The sequence below is a fragment of the Equus asinus genome, chromosome 12 (assembly GCF_041296235.1).
Source record: "Equus asinus isolate D_3611 breed Donkey chromosome 12, EquAss-T2T_v2, whole genome shotgun sequence".
In the NCBI taxonomy this organism is placed as follows: domain Eukaryota; kingdom Metazoa; phylum Chordata; class Mammalia; order Perissodactyla; family Equidae; genus Equus; species Equus asinus.
This window is the reverse complement of record NC_091801.1, coordinates 46,789,903-46,812,299: the sequence shown is the minus strand read 5'-3', so window position 1 is coordinate 46,812,299 and position 22,397 is coordinate 46,789,903. Positions and strand designations below refer to the sequence as shown.

The following is a 22,397-nucleotide window of genomic DNA, read 5'->3' as shown; positions in this document are numbered from 1 at the left end:
TTGCTAAATGTGGTCATGTTTGCATGTAACACCTGGAGCCATCACCATGAAAAGGGACAAGGTCAATACCCCAGGGATGGCAGAGCAGAAAGTTGGAAGTGATGGCATCATAGAACTACATAGAGCCACATTCCCTCTGGAGATAACAGACACATTGTTTAAGCCACTTTTATTTGGATATTCTAATACTTGTATCCTAAAGCATCTCAACTGGAAGAAGCATTAACAAAGTCATCAACAAAGAATAATGTGATGTGATTGAAAATATTTTAAAAAGACACTTTTCCTTTTCAGATATTTATTTGAAATAAATGAGCCTCTTAAAATTGGAAATAGTGAGCTGCCATATTAAATGTTCATTGAATAATTTGGGTTGTCAAGCAAGAAACTATACAACTTGTGAGATGACGGAGTGTCTTGTTTTTTCTCTACCTGAAATGATTTTTTTTTTTCACTTTCTTCTCTCATTTGCACATTTCCCCTAAGAAACACTGGAAAGTTTTTCCCTGTTCCTCGCTAAGCAGCAATTCTCTTTTCTTGAAGGTCTCTCTTTCATGAAGTCTGGCAGTCAAAACACATTATGTAAGAAGAATCTCAGCATTGTGTAAAAAAAGAATTGCAAGCTCCAGTGCTTCAGGCAACAACACAGAATCATAGAATTCTCAAGGTGAGAGACACCTCACAGACCATTTATAGTAACACTGTAGAATTTGAATACAGGTAAAACCAGAACACCCAGTTAGAGTTCATAAGGACGATTTAACAACAATTATCTCCCATCCTAAATTCTTATATCTAGTAGCTGGCAACTTTTCAGCAATTCCTTCTGGTTCCATTTGAAGGAAACCCCATCCAAACACACGTTGGGGTCCTCCGGCTACCACTGGGATTCCTTCTTTCATTCCAGGAATATTTACTAAGGGTCTATCAAGTGTTGGTACTGAGATTTAATCGATCCAACCTTTATGCTCGTGTTGCTTACAATATTTTCAGGAACTCGTGACTTTTCCATATACAAACGATTTTAAAAATACAAGTGAGAAATACTGCATATGTGATAGAGAGCTGGGATTGCCAGGTAAAGACGGGGCAAAGGTAGTTGCTTTGGGTTAGACACCGTCTCCTTTCTCTCCCATTCACTTTAACAAACATTGACTAAGCCCCCGCTGGGGCTGGAAGGGCATTTGGAGATGATGTCACTCTTGTCCTGACAGGAGCGGACACATGCCGCGGCCTGGCGCGGTGATTTGCCCGGGACAGTGTGGCCCGTGAGGACGCGGCGCACGAGGGCCCGGCGGCCCGGAGGATGCGGAGCGAGCCGGGCCGCCCTGGGAGACCTCAGACCGCGGGCTTCTCGCCGGCACCCGGCGCGGGAGGAGGGAGGCCGCGCCAGGCGGGCGGGCGGGCGCTGTACCTGCCGCCGCGCGGAGGGGGAGCCGGTGGCCTCGGCGCGCCCAGGCACCAGCAGGAAGTGCTGCGGCGCGGCCCGGGCGCGGCCCGGGCGCCGCCTCCGCAGGGCGCGCCTCCTCCGCGGCGCCTCGCGGTGCGGCCGGGCCGGGAGGCGGCCGGAGCCGGAGCGCGAGCGCGGCGAGCGAGACTTAATGGCGGCGCTGGCGCCCGGGGCACCCGGGGACGCCGCCTCGGCCGCCCTGGACGAGCTGTCCCGGAACTTCACGTACGGGGCGCTGGGCTCCGGGAACGGCTCCCTGTCGGGCGCGTGGTACCGCAGGAACCAGGTAAGGGCCGGCCGCCCCCGCCGCCCGGTGGGGGCAAGGGCGGGGCCGCCCTCCTGCCAACTCTCAGAGACACCGGCTGTCCAAGTGGGAAGAGCTGACGTGATGTTTCCACACGTTGACCAGCCCTCATTTGGAAGAGCGGGGCTAGCCCGGCCTTCCTCTTCTGGGCATCAGTCACTGGGAGTGGGGCGCACAGGTCTGCGGTTCTGACCTCTGCGGGGTCATTCCTGAGCCTCTTGGTCCCGAACAATCCCCCCTCTCCAGCTTGAATCCGCCTTGTTCTCTTGTAAAGATTCTAGGAGTGTGCGGTGAATCTCCTCCACCCGTATTCTCCCCAGGATCATTTTACAGTTAAAAAAAAAATTTTGGTGACACCCCGTTCCCAGAAACAGGCAACCAAATGTCACCTCGGCACGAATGCTGTGCGCGGGTGTGTGTGTCCGATGCCTCAGCACAGCGCTCCATTTCCGTGAGAGGAGCCCTGACTTTCTCAGGTTGCAGTTGAATGACTCCTTTCTCACTGGCCCTTAGGGAAAACATCGTCAGCCTAAACAAGGCCAGTTTACGCTGGAAATACACGTTTAATGAGATCAAAGGGGATTGGAGCTGCCCATTTATTTTTGGCTTTGTTTAAGATCAGAAAAAAAGAGCTCTGGCGAGCCCTTCCTCCAGACGCATTTATGTTCTTTCAAGTAGGGGCAAATGATCTCGATATGGTAGATTCCAGGCTTCCTCCTGGTTTCCTAAGTGTGTCACTTTGTTCTTGTTCTTTGACAAATCCATGGGTCTTTGTAGTTTGCAACAATACAATTAAAATATTTATTATTGTTGGTCTCATAATTGGGGGTTTTAACCAATAATCAAAGTTCTAAAATCCTTTTATGCTTGAAAAGTGTTTTAAATGTTAGCTTCTGAAATGTTAAAATTTTGTTTTCAAAAATTTAACACAGAAGATAATTTTTTATGTAAAGACAAAAGAAGCATATTCACTTTAGTAATTTTCAACAGAAGGGAGAGTATTGCTTTAAGACTGTTTTACCACAAAACGTACTAAACAGGAAAAATGAGCCTCTAGATCACTTTTTGTAACCTATTCCATTTCTCCTTCCTTCCACCCAGAGGAGTTACAAAGAAAAGAATTACTTTTTATGGGGAGTTCTTTGAGTACATCTGTTACACCATGTTTATGCTGGTATATGGTATAAGCCTATTATAATTATAATATAAGCCTATTATAATAGGCTTATGCTAGAAGCACTCCCAATAAAAGTTTAAGAATGAGTTTCATAGGGGCTGGCCCGTTGGGCGCATTGGTGAAGTTCGCGTGTTCCCCTTGGGTGGCCCAGGGTTCCCCGGTTAGGATCCCAGGTGCGGACATGGCGCCACTTGGCAAGCCATGCAGTGGTAGGCGTCCCACATATAAAGCAGAGGAAGATGGGCACGGATGTTAGCTCAGGGCCATCCTTCCTTGGCAAAAAGAGGAGGCTTGGTGGCAGTTAGCTCAGGGCTAATCTTCCTCAAAAAAAAAAAAAGAATGAGTTTGATAAAGAAATTAGAGTTTAAGCTTTGATAAAGAAATTAGAGGGTTAGTAGATGTGACCTACTGTGGCATCCTCCAAAACAGAAGAAAACATTGGGTTTTCATAATGGAAACCTCTATAGTCATTAGGTTTCTTTAACATTTCCTGGAATTCAAGATTGTCTTGGCTCTCTGACACCAAACACAGATTATCACATGACATAAATGTGAGGCCTTAACTTTGTTTGCAAGGCTTAACTTGTCTTTGACAGTATATATTTGAACAGGTTAGAAAGGGCGTATCCAGAATATGCTAATGGGAATTACTCAGCTGACATCTAAACTATAGCTAGTTTAAGGTAAGACTGTATCTTTTCCCGTTATTGTGCAAATTTAGGCCATCTTATAAGACTGGTATTTTTATCCTTTCAGTAGCTGCATTTGTTTTTAATCAAAAGTAGAAATTGATTTTCTTAATTCATTCAGCATACATTTTATTGAGTGCCTGTAGTGCTGGCCAGGCCTATAAAAATAAAATGGAATCTAATTTTTCTTTTGTTTTCTGACACCGACGGAATATAGATGGCTGAAAATGGGAGTGGCTCCAGAAAAACAAAGTGTGAGATATAAGTTTAGGACTCCCACACTCAAAATTAGCCTTGGTTGCTGGATAGCCAGGGTTTAATCAGTTTTATCACGACTGAAATATTTGGACAGTGTCTTTTCACTGATAGCTCAGTTCTCTGTGTCTTTCCAAGTGATAACCATCAGATCTGATAAATTAACCTTATTCATAGAAAAAGACCAACTCCCCTGAAATACTTTCATGTAATAGATGGATATTTAACAGTGACTTCTTAGAATCAATGTTGTCTAAGGCAAAGATGTGAGTGCTTCTGCAGGAGGAAATCTCAAAGTGAGTAGAAAGTAGTAGTTCAGTGGGGAAAATGTTTTGGGCAGCCAGGAAAGTGAACCCTGTGCCCCTTTTGCATCAGTCAGGAATATGCCCATAAAAGTATAGATGAAATAGAGTTCTGTAAAGGTATTTTCTTTGATCCACAAGTTTTCAGTATAAAAGGATAATGTTTCCGAGATGGTTATTGAGCTCCCTGCTCTGTACAAAGCACTGTGGGGATGTTCAACATAGTTTTCAGACCAAACCCTTCCTTCCAGGAATGTTATTAGGTGCTTGGGGAAATGAGCTATGCCAGTAACTACAAAACAAGGCAGTCTGTGGTAAGTGTCATGTGAGTTATATGAAGGCCTATGGAAATTCAGAGCAAGGTGGCTTTTAGCAGGGGCCATCAAGGATGTTTTGTGGAGACATGGTATTTGAGCTGAACGCTTAAAGATGTACAGAGTTTCGCTGATGGGAGTGCATAGTGGAGGGCATTCCAAGAAGGGGAAAAGTCTTGGGACCAAGGAGCATCCCACGTGCCCTTTTGTACCTAGAGTAGAAGTCAGTGGCCATCTGGTTGCAGTGGAAGATAGACTGATTGTTAAGGTGGGAATATAGCTTGGAGTCTTAGATATAGTCACAGATTGCCTTGAAGGACTGGTTAAGAGGTTTGCACTTTATCTTGTAGACAGTGGGGAGCCATTGAAGGTTTTTCCAGCAGGGAGTGCAAGAATCAAAGCAAATTAAATAAAAGAAATTTAAATTAGGGTTAGTAGGAAACAGAGGCCTCAAACTGGCTAGCTATGGACTAAATCTAGCCCATAGATGTGTCATGTTTGACCTGCAGAGAGATTTAAAAAATGTTTACTACATTGCCAACATTTAAAAATGAGTAGATTATGTATAGAGTTTCAGGTTTCCATGATCTTTTTAAATATTAGAAGTTCTATCCACACTTGGCCCTCTTTCACATATGTAAGTGTGAGCTGGAGTTCACATCTTAGAACAACTGTGCTCCCCATGTAAGCCCCTCTCTTTGCTCTCATCTCTTTTACCTACTGGCCCTTGTAGGCACTTAATTTGCAGCCAGTGTCAGAGGCTATTGTCTCTAGCTAGCTGAGTGTGCTCAGGCAGGTCACTCTGGGCTTCAGTTCTCTTAGCGGTTAAATTAGGGTTGGAATGGAAGATCTCCAGGTTCCCTCTTGCTTTCTGGTTGAATAAGTAAGTGCCAAACCAGCAAGATTGTAGAGGGAATAGACAGGAAAGGATGAATGTGGGAAATATTGTGAAGGAGGGGTTTTATCACTGGCTCTTTAACTTTATGCCTATTGCTAAATATCTAAATTCACAAGGACATTGTCAAAAAGGTTTATCCTGCACAGGGTGAAATGAAAATTCAAAATTTTTTATCTCCTTTATTTGAACTTTTGATTTTCAATGGCTTGAATTTTTAAAGTCAACATATTTAAAGGAAAATTGATACAACTTGGCAGGGAAGAGGCCAAGCGAAAAGACTAACATTTGTTATGCGTTTACTGTGTGACTCTATATAGCCATTATCTCATTGGAGCCCCCCAACAACCTCATAAGGTACATATTATCCTCACTGTTCATGTGAGGAAACTTGTGTTAAATAATTTGCCCCAAGATCTTAGGGGTTCCTTGGGGGAAGAGAGAAGTCTTGATGGGATGGGGCAAAGGGAGGGTTTTGGGTGGGAACCCAGTTTCTATTTCTTCATCTGGATAGTGTGACAAGAGTGTTTGCCTTACAATAATTCATTGTAGTAATTTATTCATCTACATCATTCTCTTTGCAGTTGTCTGTATCTATTATATTCTACAATTTTACAAAGTTTAAAAAATAATATTTGCATTGCTATAGCTGTTCAACTTGCATGTTTTACCCAGGTGGTGCAGGAAGTGGTATGCCATATTCATTTTGTTTCCTTATGAGAATTATTTAAGCAATTTCTTTTAAACAAGTTGGTGATTTGTTCAGATTGGCATTTGAGAGCTTAACATGGAAAGGATGACATTCCCCAAAGCTATCCTTTTTGTTTTTGTACAGTGTAGTTTTAAAAGCTCAGTCTCTTTATTATCTGTTGGCAAGCTTCTTAATTTCTCCAAATCTTGGCTTTCTCTATTAAAATGGAAATAATAATGATACATAACCTTATAGGATTGATAAAGAAATAAAATCTGATAATATATGCCAAATAGCATTACCAGACATGTAGAAAGCACTCAGTAACTACTAGCTATTAGTAGTAGTATTACACTCAAGCTATATTATAGGAAATGTCATAAAATATAGTCATTATTAGACTTAGCTCATTACAAGTGGAAATAAGAGAAATCACCTCAGTTATTTGGGGGAACTCTGCTTTCTTTAATCTATAACCACTAACTTCTCTATATCTAGTGCCTTCCTCACGCCCTTTGGTGTTTACTTCCTGTTCACTCTCCAGACGTATTCACTTTCCAGAACACTTTGGGGTAATTTCCTAATTGGAACATTTATCTTGAAGTCCTGAGGCAAGGATTCTTCCCATATCTCCTGCCACTTTCCAGACTCCTGGGTTGGGGAGATGGGCGAGTAGCCCTGGGAACAGCTGACAGAGCTGTCTGGTGGCAGTAGCATGATCACTTCTCCAGACACTGACTGTAGTTGAACCAGCCACCAGGACCAGCACCCCCAGCCTAGGAAGGCTCACACACTGTTAACCTAAGACTTCAATGCCGCTTATTTTAGCTTGAGGTTATCTTTTTCTTTTCCTCTAGGCCCAATATTCCTCTGTTTGGTTTACACCTTTTCAAACCTGTCCCCTCTGTGTTCCACCTGACTCACATTTTACATAAAGTCAGAGTTCTTCATCTGATCTTTTCTGGTCCACCAATATCCTAATTGCCTGAGGGCTGGCAGATAACACTTCACTTCCCCTCCACATAGCTCTCAGCATGTGTACACCTGTACATCTGCCTCACCTTGTCACTTGCCTGGCCCTTGATCACTCCTAGCATTGTCTCCTGTCATCTTTGGCACACATCAGGAGGTGTGGACTGATCATTTATGTAACATAGGCTAACGTGTGTTTAGTTGTGAGCTCCACACCTCACCGGAGATTGTTTGTCCTGACATGACTCCTTCAGAGACCTACCTTGCCCTTGGCTGGTCATACCAAGGTCTGCCTAAAATGAATGTCCCCTTGCCTGCCTGTGGCTTCGGCAGGCACTGCTTTCCTAAATCACCCACCTCACCTTCTTTGCATCTCTCAGATTGTTTCCTTCTTGCAGTCAGGACCACTGGCCTGACTTCTTTAGCTTGCAGTAGGAGTCCATCTCTTTCCTGACTTTTGAATGTGGCTTCCCTACCAAGAATGCTTCATAAGTTAAGAGGCTTTAGTTTGTAAGTCACAGAAAACCTAACATTAACTGGCTTAAATGAGGAAAAAAAACCTATCAGTTTGAGTGGTGTGAAGGCCAGAAGAATTCTGGGTTCACACCAGCCTTGTTCCAGAGGCTCTAACAATGTGGTGAATGCTCAGTTTCTCACTCTCCTCTTCAACTTTTGTTCCTCGGGGGGTTGGTTCTTCTGTTAGCAGACTCACCCCTGTAGCCTACATTCTCCCTTTCACTTCCAAGAGGGAAAGCTTGACTTCCTCAACCAATGAAAATATTTGGGCTTTAGCCTGACTGGACGAGGTTAGGTCCATGTCCTTTCCCGTACCAGTCACTAAGACCAGAGTTACTGGGCTTGGTGTCCCCAAAAAACATGAGTACCCTTGGGAAGGGCTGGATAAAAGAAAGGTCCTATAACTGAGAGAAGGGGATACTGTGTGGCCCTAACAGCAATGCCTGCCCAGTGGGCTTGAGTCCTCTTCCTATATGTTATTGTCTTCTTGGGCAGCCCTCAGGCTACCACTCCTCCCAGCGCCTCTAGGATCTTCCCTTTCTGTATCTTGCCTCACGTGAGCAGCCCTGAAAAGCAGCCCTTTATTTAGTCTGCCTTCTCTTTGTGGGTGGGATCTGAATGGTAATCTCCTTAAAAGCTTAGAATATAGGACCAATTTCTGAAATATTTTTATTAGTATCATCTCTAACATCTCTAGCAGTGACTTCTAAATTCTAGACTTACTCCCTGCTCCCCACCCCCGGAATAAAAAAGAAATTCTAGAAAGACCTATTGTCTTTCTGACTGAGAAAAGTCAAAGGGAATCAATTGGCAAAGGCAGTGTTTCTTGTTTAGTCTCTACCTTGCCTCTACCTGTTTAGCAATTTCTTTACCATCAACAACCACCTCTTCATTAAGTGGGAATCTCCCAGGAGTTTAATGGATTTAGGTGAAATAGGTGTGGTATATGAATGCAGTGCTGTATGGGATCCTAGAAGCCATGTTAGCATTTTCAATATTTCATTCAAGCTTGAGGTGAATTCTGAGGGGGTGTTTCTTTCTTCTTTGGCCTCTAGACTTGCAGAGCTCTGATTGTTCCAGGCTGTTTAGAAGATAGCTGCACTGTGTTCCCTCTTGTCATAGCCCCATTACACTTGATCAGCTAATTGACCATGAGGGCCTGAAATGCAACCAGCATTCCATGGGATAAAAATCACAAGCAGAGAGCCTTCTCAACAGAGCAGTGTTGGACAGTGATATCAAAGAAATCAGAAAACATGGACTGTGTTCTCAAAATGTAGCTATATATATATGTGATATACACAATGTGTGTGTGAAAAAGAGAGAGAGAGAGAGAGAAACAGAGAGAGACTACTTTGGAAATACTTGAAAAACAACATTTGAAGGACTGGTGTGAAGCTACTCTTGCTTATGCTATTTGATGGACTGTTTACATTAAGCTTCCGGGACTAATATAGTACAATTATGTAATTGTAAATAAGGGAGCCAAAGCGGAAGAGGAAATATTGTAGTCTACCTTTGGTTATGGCTGCCTGAGTCACAGCAGTGGAGAAATGGGCGGTTCTTTGTGAGCAAGTTATGAGCAGAGCAGACCTCATGTTATAAGCAGCTGCCACAGCCATAAAGTAGAGAATAATTGTGAATTACACGTAGAGCATTTTATTAGTCTTTTGAATTACACTTGCAGACCCAAATCACCATCGCCATCAATTAGTCCCTATGGGTGTCATATATGGGTTGACCATGAGGTATGTTGGGACCTGGCTGCTGGACCAGTGGGAAGTGAGAATTTTGCCAGGAATGGGGGACTCAAGGATGGGGGAAATTATCTTGGCTTGAAGACTGGCAATGAAGTGTCCAAGTCATAATGCTCAAAAGGTGTAGAAAACTTGAACTTGATTCCTGCCTTGATCTTTCAAGTAAGGTCTGGTCTGGTGAGTATCAAGGACCACAGGAGTCTCTGGCAGAGGTCTGTCAGTGAGTAACAGTGTCATGATCCCTTCCCTTATACTGAGGCAGAAACTCACCTAGAGGCTGGGGCCTGACATAGACAATCAAGTTCCGTCTCCAGGGGGAAGGAGCTGGCAAAATACAGCCAGGGTTCAAGGCACGCATTGTTCTCAAAAAGGACATGTACTCCAGAAACTCAGGCAGATGTAGGGGAAAAAGTTGTAACTAAGCAAGCTCACAAGTTTCCAGGTTTCATGTAGGAAGCCTCTTCTGAAGTCTGGGCTGGCCCTACAAAGGCGGCCTGCAATCCTGCTTCTTCGGAAACAAAGGATCACAGATTTTTTAAATTATTGTTATAAATAAGTTCTTGCAAAAGTTGAAAGTTAGTGGATCTTATATTGATCTGGATGCAAGCAATAGCACTTTTTGTGTTCGGCATGTCTGTCCTTGTTTCAAGGATTCCCTTTCCAATATTATACAGGGTTGATTTGTTTTGTAATAGAACCAAGTTTAAAACTTCCTTAACTATCTCACCTTCCTTGAATATTGTTGCTCTCCTTTTAACAGTGTTAAAAGCCCCCAAAGGATGTGTTATTAAATGTATTACTTTTCTTATAAATTTGTTCTTCTGAAACTTAAATTTCTTATAAGCAAAAAACATGGTGGCTTCTTAGTAAGCTTAGTAAGGCTTATCCTTAACAGAGTTCAGTTTTTAAAAATAATGAATGTATACTTACATAAGTAAGTGTGCTCCAAAATAAAATGCAAAATGTAATAGTTCTTAATTGTATGGGAAGGCAATATGTCGGGCTTTTCTGCCCAGGTTTTAAGGTTGATTAAAAATTGGCATGGAACAGCTTGTAGAATAGCAACAATATACTGTGTTATGTAACCCTGACCTTTTCTGTTGGCTTAAAATCACCAGATTTGGATCCAGTGTTATGAGACTTTCTCAGGATAGAAAGGCAATAAATAACCTTATAGCATATAATAACCAAGATAACAAATTAAAAATCTGTTCCTGACTGAAAATTTTTCTTTCTTCTTTTTCACATATGGGATTATAGCTTTAATTTAGTTTGGGTTGGTATTGCAAACAACTCAATTATTTACAAGGGCAGAGGACATTAGTGATAAGAATAGTCCAACCCATTCAGTAATCTAAAAAGCATTACGTATTTCGGGTTGTCTCCAATGTTTGCTGCTATGAATATCAATATTGTTTCTTTACGGCCCTGCTGTAATTAACTCTCCTTGTTGCCCCTAATTCTCTGAATTCTTGAGGTAGTCTCCTAATTGGTCTTCCTGCTCCCTAGTCTTGCTCCCTGCCAGCCCATCCTCCACAGTGCAGCCAGGGGGAGTCTTCTAAAAGTCAAACCTAGAACTATCCTTGTCTAGTTAGAGCCCTTTGTGTTGCAGTACCACCCACAGATCCATGGCACACAGAGGCTCCTGCTTGCCTCTCCAGTCCAGCTATACTGGGTCTTCTTTTTCAGGGACCTCCAGGACACCCTGTTTGCTGCAGATGTGATTAAGTTAAAGATCTTGAGCTAGGGAGATTATCCTGGATTATCTGGATGGACCCTAAATGCATCATATGTATCTTTATATCTTACAAGGAGATTTCACACAGAAGGGAGAAGGTGATGTGGCCACGGAGACCAAGATTGGAGTGATATAACCGTAGACCAAGGATATGCCAGCAGCCACCAGAAATTGGGAGAGGCAAGGAGTGGATTCTGCCCTAGAGCCTCCAGAGGGAGCGCAGCCTTGCCATCTTGATTTCAGCCCAGTGAAACTGATTTTGGGCTTCTGGCCTCCAAAACTGTGAGAGAATAAATTTCTGTTGTTAAGCCACTAGGTTTGTGGTAATTTTTTACAGCAACCACAGAAAACTAATATACTCTCCATCCTAGGCAGATTTGCTCTCTGTCCCTTCTGTTCCCATGAGTTCTGTTGAGCATACCTCTATTACAGATTTGACAGTCTGTCTGTTATTGGCTGCTTTTTTTAGTTCTCCAGAGCTTCTAGAGGGTACTTTGCATCCTCAGTTCCTGACATAGGACCTAATATTTAGCAGCTGCTGAATAAATACCAAATGGAGGCATGACTGAATGAATAGCATCTGATGTGAACTTCCTCAAATTGTCTATCTCCCATATCTACCATCTTCTCTCGGATCATTTTCATTTCATGACCTTTGCCTCCATGTTGTGTGTTTTGCCTGAACAGTGTCTACATGTGTTTTTTTTTAATTTTTTTTTTGAGGAAGATTAGCCCTGAGCTAACTACTGCCAATCCTCCTCTTTTTGCTGAGGAAGTCTGGCCCTGAGGTAACATCCGTGCCCATCTTCCTCTACTTTATATGTGGGACGCCTACCCCAGCATGGCGTGCCAAACGGTGCCATGTCCGCACCTGGGATCTGAACCGGCGAACCCCAGGCTGCCGAGAAGCAGAACGTGCGAACTTAACTGCTGCGCCACCAGGCCGGCCCCTACATGTGGTTTTAAGTTGTGCAATAGTTTTATTTTTCTCAATATCTTTCCTTGGTTCAGCTAGCTTCCTTTTTATTTCTTGCTTTTATTTCTTTTCTGGTTATCATATCCTCTTTTAACTCTTTTTAAATGAATCCGTATTCTCTTTAATTTCATTGAGTCTGTGAAGCAGTACTTTTTAACTTCTTAGTTTGAAAATTTTCCAACCTATAGAAAATTAAGAAGAGTAATGTAATAAACGCCATATGTTTTTCACCTAGAGATTAACCAGTTGTTAAGATTGTAAAATATTTGTTTGTTCTCTCTCTCTCTGTTTATTTTATATTGTAATATATCATTTGAAAGTAAGTTGCACACATTATAAGTCTTCACACTAAATACTTAAGGATGTATCGCTAAGAATTTGGATGTCCTCCTGTCCCCTCCTAACTGTTCTGGAGGTGAGTTATGTGTCTATCTGTTTACTAGGTACAACCCCATCTCATTCCTAAGAGTTTCCTGTGAGATGGGCTGAACTGAATGCCCATTTCTCAGACATATCATCCCCTTGCAGGGTCAGGCTCTTAAGGCCATTCCTACAGTGATTAGTTGACTGTAATCACTCAACCTGTGGTATTTCTGGTACTGGAAACTAGATCTCTCATTTCCACGTTCAGGCATATTTTACTGCTTAGGACAAGAGATAGCATCTTCCAGTTGTGAGTTTAATATGACTATTACAGCATTCAAAACTAGCTCTGAATCTATGGTTCTCTTGAGCTATGTACTAACTTCACTGGGATGTGATTCTGAATTTATGTTTTGAAGGCAGAGCCAGGAATATGGTTGAGTTCAAAGCCAGAACTGGGACAGACTATCACCAATTCCACACACCCTGTTATCATATCCCATCTCCATCTGGCCACACTGCCCCACCCATGGATTATAGGTCAATGACTTTATGCAAAATATCTAAGGAACATTCTGGCACAAAAAAGTATGATAGGAGATTGTTATTCCAAATAAAACAAAAACATCCTTAATACTGATCAGTGCTGATATTTTGAACCTCATTCTAGATAAATTGTTTGCTGAGGTTCCCACCATCTATTTGCCAAGACATCCTGGAAAATCCAGAAATTAAGCTACAGTGGTGACAACAGTGAGCACTGCAAAGATTAAAGACATCTTTCTATTTCTGGCCTGTACTTCTAACTGTAGTATTAAGCTCTGGAGCAACCTTTCCTTCTAACTATTATCTTTGCTTTATTTTATTTGCACTGAGTAAAAGAAACAGATTCTGCTAATTTTAAAATTGCGGTAAATTGACATTGACTAGCCAGGAGGTTATCTATTGCATTCTATGAAGAAATAGTGATTCAGACATGAGCTGGGTGCCTTGGAGCCAAAATTTGCCTGCTGTCTAGCTGTATGAGTTTGTATTAGTCACTTTCCTTCTCTGGCCCTCTATTCTCTTTCCTGACTAGTCTCCAGATCAGTAAGGAGGGGAGAAAAAGGGGTAGGGGGAGGAGAGGAGCTCTAAGCTTCTACTAATTCTAAAATGCTAGAAAACAGATAACACTCAAAACGTAATGATGCAAACTAGACATCTTTAATTTAAATTGCAAGTGTACAAGGGCCTGCTCACTGTATGCAAATGATACTTCTGGTTACAGATGAGGATTTTGTAGTCATTAAAGCAAATTTACCAGAGCCTCAAATTGGAAACAACATTTGGTAGTGGTTACCTCAAGTTACTGTATGTCCTTAGTTAAACCACCTTTTAGAAACACAAGAGATTGGAAGCTTTTCTCCCCAGCAATTAGGGGCATTTATGAGGATTTACTGTGTTAATACTATTTACAAGTGTGTGTAAAATGAGTTTAATGAATATGCAATTAAATTTGAATAATTAGGTAAAATTTTCAGAAAAATAAAGAATGAGATATGCCAGTTTATACTGAATATAATCAAACTGTTTCTGATACCTGCTTTGTACCTACATGTTTCTTGTTCTTTTGGGATAATATGAATTAACTAGATTTTAAGTCACCGGCAGCTTTTTATTGCACACTAGTGGGCACTCTTAATTGTTGAATTCTGAATTCTAGGTCAAGCTTGTGCTTTCATGGAAACTGAGTGATTGGTATATTCAAACCCCTTCGAGATCCTTCTAGAGCCTAAGATCAAAATTAACTATTTCTAGGCAGTTTATAATCAATCTTATAGTAGTTCAGTTCTAATAGTGTTTAATAAACAACTTCTTTGTGTTAGGTCCTATACTAGTCATTAGAGTTACAAAGATGAGTTGATGAGTAAGCCACAGCTCTGCCCTGAACGAGCTTATGGCCTAGAGGGACAATGAACTTGTAAAAATTACAGTACAGTGTAATATCTGTACTGATAGAACTATAAAAAGGCTCAGTTTAGAGGAGGGAGGTCAGAAAAGCTAAATTAGAAGATAAATCTGAGGAAATGATCTAGAATTCAGTGTAAAGAGTTGGGAAATAGAAGAGATATTTTAGGAACCAAGGAGGATAGAGTTAAAAAGTCCCACATACTTGTAAAAGGAGTTCCGTTTAGAGAGGATAGAGAGAACAAAAGGGAGATGACATTCAAAGAGATAATAGTTGAGAACTTAACAAAACTGGTTAAAGACATGAATCCTCAAATTGAGGAAGCATGAGTCCTAAGCAAAATGTAATTCATATATAGAACAGTTGTGGTGAAACTGCTGAAAAGAAATGACAAAGAAAATCTTAAAAGCATCCTTAGGAAAATGACAGATTATCTACAAAGGAGTAAAGATTAGATTGACAAAATCCTTCTCAATAACAACAATAAGGGCCAGAAGACAATAGAGTAATATCATCAAAATGCTGAATGAAATAACTGTCAGCCTGTACTTCTATACTCAAGAGGAAAGATAACATGAAGATATTGGCAGAATAACAGAGAACTGCACCTCGAAGGATTTCTTTGAAAGAGCTACTAAAGTTTTCTTCAGGAAGGACACTGAATCCAGAAGGAAAATTAAGGTACACAAACATAATATCCAAAAAGTAGAAATAACACATATGTCCATCAACTGATAAGTACGTAAATAAAATATGGTATATCCTTACAATGGAATACTACATAGCCATCAAAAAGAATGATACATGCTACAACATAATGAGCCTTGAAAACATCATACCAAGTGAAGGAAGGCAGACCCAAAGGGCACACATTGTATGAGTCTGTTTATGTAAAATATCCAGAACAGGCAAATCCTTATAGACAGAAAGTAGATTCGTGGTTGCCAGTGACTGAGAGGAAGAGGAAATGAGAAGTGACTGCTAATGGGTATGGAGTTTCCTTTTGGGGTGATGAAAATGTTCTGAAATCAAATAGTGGTGATGGATGCACAACTCTGTGAATATACTAAAAACTATTGAATTGTACACTTTAAAAGGGTAAACATTGTGTTACGTGAATTATATCTTAATAAAACTGTTATTTTTTTAAAAAACAGTAATGAGCAAAGAAATTGATAAACATGGATAAATAAGACAAGTATTGACTATAAAACAATAATAACTGTAAATAATTTGGGGATATAGAAACAAGGTAGAACTAATATACTCATCAATGACATGTAAGATAGGAGAGGAGAGACTGTAGTGAAAGCAAATGAAAGTTATTATAATGTTGAGGAGGATGGGAATATTGATTAACATTAGAATTTGTGTCAGGAATGCATAATAAATTTAATAGTGGAGAAACTGGGTCACTCATACATTGCTGTTGGGAATGTAAAAATGGTACAGCTGCTCTGGAAAACAGTTTGGCAGTTCCTTTCAAAACTAAAAGTGGACTTACCACGTGACCCAGCGATTACAGTTTTGGGCATTTATCCCAGAGAAATGAAGTTATTTTTATGGAGAATTTGTACACAAATGTTCATAGCTGCTTTATTCATACAGCCGCAAACTGGAAACTACTCAAATGTCCTTCAGTGAGTAAATGGTTGAACAAACTATGGTATATCCATACTCAGCTATGAGGAGGAATGGACTGTTGATCTGACAACTTGGATGAACCTCAAGGTTGATGCTAATTTCAAAAAGATACATACCACCTGATTCCATTTATGTACATTTGTGAAATAACATAGTTATAGAGATGGAGAACACAGTAGTGGTTGCTAGAGGTTAGGAATGGGGAAGGCAGAAGGTGGATGTACCTATAAAGGAGTAACACAGGGGAGTCTTGCAGTGATGGTACAGATGAGTAGCTTGATCGCACACACAAGTGCAAGTCTAACTGGTGAAATATGAATAAGATCTTTACCAAGGCCAGTTTTTTGGTTTTGATATTGTAGTTGTGTAAGATGTTAACATTGAGAGGAGGACTGGAGGGAGAGTGCATGAGACCTACCTGTACATTTCTTTGCAGCCTACTGTGAGTCTGTAATTATTTCAAAATAAAAAGTTTAAAAGATAGGCAACAACAACAAATAGACACAGAAAATAGATTGGTGGTTACCAGAGGGGAAGGAGGGTGGGGGTGAGGGGTAAAAGGGCACACGTGTACAGTGACAGACGGCAGTTAGAATTTGAATGCTGAACACGATGTAGTCTACACAGAAATTGAAATATAAAGATGTACACCTGAAATTTATATAATGTTATAAACCAATGTTACCTCAATAAAAAAAATTTAACAGTATTTACTAGAAGAATATAAACAAGACATATAACTTACTAGCCGGAAGAGTAGGGGGAAGAAAAGAATAAAGAAAACTCAATCAATCCAACAGGATTCAGGAAAGGAGAAATTAGAAAGCAAAGGAAAAGCAAGATAACTACAAACACACACAAAAAAGATAGTGGAAATAAATGAAAATATGTTTATAATCACAATTTTAACAAATGAACTAACCTTGGTGCCAGCCCAGGGCCCAGTAGTTAAGTTCATGTGCTCCACTTCAGCAGCACTGGGTTTGCAGGTTCGGATCCTGGGCGTGGACCTACACACCACTTATCAAGCCATGCTGTGGCAGGTGTCCTACATATGAAATAGAGGAAGATGGGCACAGATGTTAGCTCAGGGCCGATCTTCCTCAGCAAAAAGAGGATTGGCAGTGGATGTTTCCTCAGGGTTAATCTTCCTCAAAAAAAAAAAAAAAAAAAAAAAGGACTAACCTTCCCATTTAAGTCTCAGGTATTTTTTTAATCCAGTTATTTTCTATGTATAACAGGACTGACTGAAATATAATGACACAGACATGTTGAAAGTAAAGTGATGTAGAAAGTGGCAAATATGAAAAGAAAACAGCTACGTTATATTAATATCAGATAAAATAGACTTTAAAACAAAAACATTATTAAGATTGAAAGGGTCAATACATAATGATAAAAGAAACAATTAACTGGGAAGAGGAAACAGTCCTGAACTTGTATACACCTGACACTATAGCCTTCAAATATGAAAAGCAAAACTCAATAGATTTAAAAGGAAAAATGGATAAATCCATATTTGTAGTAGATTTTTAATATACTTCCCTTGGCTATTGATAGACAGAGCAGTCCAAAATTTAGTAAGAGTATCAAAAACTTGAGCAGTGATTTAATGGAGATAGATGAATGGATAGATAGTAGAAAGGAAGGATATATAAAGTATATTAACCCAACAATTACTTTCCTTTCACACATACGTGGAACACTTACAAAACTTGACCATACACTACAGTTGAAAACAAATTTCACTTTATACCATATACCAGGTCAAAAGTAAATGTCATTTTACACACAGCATATTTTCTACCCACAATTCAATAAAATTAGAAATTAGTAACAAAGTGATAACCAATGCCCCATTAATTTAGAAATATTTAAGAAAATCTCCAAATAATATCACTCATAAAAATCATAAGATCATTAGAAAATGTTTAGAACTAAATGCCAATGAAAACTCTACATGCCAAAACTATGCTTGCACCTAAAACAGAAGGTGTACTTAGAGGGAAATGTATAGCTTTACGGGCATATACCATTAGATGGAAAGAGGAAAAGCTAGTGAGTTAAGAGTCTAAATGAAGAAGATGAAAAAAGAAAAACTGAGTAAACAAAACAAAGATAAAAATAAATCTAGGAAGGAAAGAAATATATTTATATCAACTTCAGAAAAAAGTTACTTATCTCTGGGAGAGAGAAGAGACTGAAATAGAGCCAGCCACATATGTAGCATTTTATTTCTTTGGGCAAAAAAAAAAAAAAAAACTTTGTGTCTTAATATTAGTTTATTTTTTGTAACAACTTTATTGAAATATTATCACATACCATACAATTCACTCATTTGAGGTGTACACTTCACTGATTTTTAGTATATTCAGAGTTGTGCAACCATCACCACAATCAATTTTAGAACATTTTCATCACCTCAAAAAGAAACCCCCCACACTTTAGCTGTCATCTCCAAGACCTCCATCCTTTTGAGCCCTAAGCAACACTAATCTGCTGTCTTTATAGATTTGCCTATTCAGGACCTTTCATATAAATGGAATCATAAAATATATGTTCTTTCATGACTGGATTTTTTTCCTTAGCATAAATTTTTCAAGGCTCATCCAGGTTGTGAGATATATCAGTGCTTCATTCCTTTTCATGGCTAAATAATATTTCATTTTATGAATATGCTAGGTTTCATTCATTCATTATTTGATGGAGATTTGAATCATTTACATTTAGGGCTGTTATGAATAATACTGCTGCGGATATTTGTGTGGACATATGTTTTCATTTCTCTGATACCTAGGAGTAGAATTGCTGAGTCAAATAGAAATTCCATGGTTAAGTTTTTGAGGAACTTCCTGACTGTTTTCCATAGTGGTTGCACCATTTTATATTTCCACCAGCACTGTATGAGGGTTTTGATTTATCTATATCCTTGCTAACACTTGTTATTATCTGACTTTTTGATTATAGCCATATTATTTGGTGTAAAGTGGTATATCACTATGGTTTTGATTTGCATTCCCTGATAACTAATAATGTTATCATGTTTTCAATCACTTATTAGGCATTTATCTTCTTTGGAGAAATATCTATTCAGATCCTTTGGCCATTTTTTAATTGGGTTATTTGTCATTTTTATTATTGAGTTGTAAGAGTTCTTTATATATTCTAGATACAAGTCACTTATCAGATAAATGATTTCCAAGTATTTTCTCCCATTTTATGGGTTGTCTTTTCACTTTCTTGATAGAGTCTTTGAAATACAAAAGTTTTTAATATTGGTGAGGTCTAGTTATTTTTTCTTTTGTTGCTTATGCTTTTGATGTCTTATCTATAAGAATCCAAGGCCAAATCCAAAGTCACAAAGATTTACCCATATGTTTGCCTGTATGTTTTCTTCTGAGAGTTTTATAGTTTTGGCTCTTCCATTCAGGTCTTTGATTGGTTTTGAGTAAATTTTTGTTTCCGTCGTGTGAGGTCAACAGCTCTACCATTTGACATCCCCCCAGAAATGTGCAAGGGTTCCAGTTGTTCCACAGCCTTACCAACACTTGTTGGTTCTGTTTTTTTAATTGTGGCCATCCTAATGGGTGTGAAGTGGTAGCTTGTTGTGGTTTGGGTTTGCGTTTCCCTAATGATTAGTGTTGTTGAGCATCTTTTCACATGCCTGTTGGCTATTTGTATATCTTCTTTCGAGAAATGTCTATTCAAGTCCTTTGCTCACTTTTTAATTGGGTTGTTTATTTTTGTGTTGTTAGGTTGTAAGAGTTCTTTATATATTTTGGATATCAATCTTTATCAGATATATGATTTGCAAATATTTTCTCCCATTGTGTGGGTTGCCTTTCACTCTGTTAATAGTGTCCTTTGATGCACAAAACATTTTTATCTTGAAGAAAGTCCAGCTTATCTATTTTTTTCTTTTTGCCTGTGCTTTTGGTGTCATATCCAAGAAATCATTGCCAAATCCTGCTACCAATTTCTAAACACTCAGTGTGGTGGTGTTTAAACTACTCAGTGAATGATTTAAAGAATTTTGAAGTAAGTTATTTCTATTCAACAATTTACATTTATAATTATGGAAGATTTTCATAATTACCCATTCAATCCCAAACTTCTTCTGAATCTTTCTTTCCCTGATTACTGCCAAATGCATTCAATTGTAGATTGAAAGCATGGAAATAGCACATTATATTATGATACAATTGTTCCCCATGAGGGATAGTGATCAAAATTATTGCCAAGTGCCTTTATTAGGAAAAGAAAATTCTTCACTGATTAAAGACTATGGATATTATATATCAACTATTAAATGGGTTTTCAAGTTTTCTGCTTCATTTTAAAAAATATTTCAGCACATATAATAAAGTTCTAAAACTTCAAAGACATTTTGCATTCTGAAAAGGGTTCCTTGTGGTTGTAATGTTCATTTGAAATTCAAATAACTCCTTGGAATTTGAAGCTAGCTGGAAGTTATGTACTGTAGAAGAAGGGGCAGGGGAAGATTCTTTATATCACTGCTAATTTATACTACCAGAAGATATTATAGCTTTGTATCTAGATAAGAGAAGGAAATGCATCTTTTGAAATCATCAAATAATACATGTGATACCTTTAGTAAACATCTTGGGCAATGTGTAAGAACTTCTCTTTTAACCTTTGCAGTTCTTGTTTTAAAACATATATTTTTCAAGCAAGTATTTTTTAAGGCCCTAATTTTGTATGGTAGATGTAGAAGACCCGATAGACACCTAAGACGTAGTTCTCTTCCCTTAAAGAATTTACCATCTATTTATAGAACATAATGATACACATAACAGTATAAGAGAAGAAATAAGGGATTTCACCATTTATAGTCTGAGAAAGTAAAGATGGACTCTGGTGGTCTGAGAAGGTCCCAAGGAAGTAGACCTCAGCAGGACAGGAACATGACTGAGATAGGCTGAGGGAAGGAGCTGCTCTCCCTAGGTGAGAAGAATGACATGAGAAAAAGTATGACTTGTGACTGGAGAATGTCGTGTGCCAGGTACCTGAGGTAGAGGGAGCACATTAAGTGTGCTGTGGACAATTCGATGGTCAGGATGAGGACAGATTTATGGGGAACTGGTATGGTAGTTTTATATTTGATGTAGTTGACTGTAGAGAGACATTGTGGGTTCTTGACCAGGGGAATGGTGGGAAAATTTAGTCTGTCTCCAATGGAGATCATAGAGCTTTAGAGGTAAAGGGATTTCTGGAAACATCTGATCCAACATCTGTGTTTACTGAGGCCAGGGAGCTGAAGTAACTTGCTCAAGGTGACCCATTAGATAATAGCAGACCTGAATCTCAGATTCATCCTTTCACTCCAAGACCAATGATCTTTCTTTCTTACCGCGGTACTCCAGAATATAGTAAGAGAAAGGAAAGAAGGAGACTAGATGGGAGAAAATTATGTAGTCCATACTTGACGCAATGAACACCCCAATGAAAGGGCTTGCTGAGGAAAATGGACAGAAAGGATAAATAAGAAGCATCTTAGTGGGAAAAAGTGAGAACCTGAGACTAATTTCTTTATTTTAGTGAATGAGGCAAATATCTAGAGACTTCAGTAAAGGACTGAGCTAGTTCTAAAAAATAATATTTGACTGAAGTGAAAAATTAATCCTAATAAAATCATTATTCATATTCCTAATGACTCTGGCACTTGGGTGCTAAGTAAATATTTGCTGAATGAATAAAACGAATGAATGTATCACTTAAATTTTTTGTTGTTGTTTTGTTTTTATTTCAGTAAATACCTTACAAGTGCTATTTAAAGTACCATATAAAGAAAACATTTTCTTTTACAGATTCACCTTCTTGGAGTTTTGCTGTCCATTTTAGGAAATTTGGTAATCAGCATTTCCCTAAATATTCAGGTAAGAAGAAGCGTATTTTTCGAACTCTGTAGTTTGATCCAGGGGCACATTATGACTTTCATGGGCCTCAGGCCCTTTTGCTTTCTTGGACTCCTTCCTCCATAAAAAATATTTAAAAATTATATTTTATGACCTCATTGGTATAAAGAGAAATATAATCCAGACTGGATCACATTCACTTTTTCTTCTTCTTCTTCTGATTTTAAAAGAAATTGAATGTTTATGTGGGCCTCTTAATAGTATTGTGTACTCTAAGACAAAGTATCTAGGTGGCTTATGAATTTGTACCACACTTAGAAAGAGGTTTATAACCTTGGCACAAGCCAAGAATTTTTTTAATGTTCTATATTTTCTTCTAGTACTTTTGTTATTTTCTTTAAAAAATTTTTTTTAAGTAATCTAGAATTATACATCTTATAAGGAAGGAAGTTAGGTTATCATAAAGTCAATAAGGAAATAGGGCTTGTTTTAATAGCCAGTTTCCAGGAATTTATATGTTTCAAATACAA

At 39.1% G+C, this 22,397-nt stretch overlaps 1 protein-coding gene across 2 annotated transcripts in view; it reads left to right on the top strand.

Moving 5' to 3' along the window:
• The first annotated feature begins 1,224 nt into the window (after positions 1 to 1,224).
• Positions 1,225 to 22,397, top strand: part of NIPAL2 (NIPA like domain containing 2) — a 70,151-nt gene continuing 48,978 nt past the window's right edge. Inside the window, exons 1-2 of one of the 2 annotated variants that reach the window (XM_070481385.1) lie at positions 1,225 to 1,736; positions 21,820 to 21,888. In XM_070481385.1, the coding sequence (XP_070337486.1) occupies positions 1,307 to 1,736; positions 21,820 to 21,888 (499 nt within the window). In that variant the 5' untranslated portion in view covers positions 1,225 to 1,306. The remainder of the gene's footprint in view (positions 1,737 to 21,819; positions 21,889 to 22,397) is intronic. The other variant, XM_014847779.3, reaches the window with a different exon arrangement.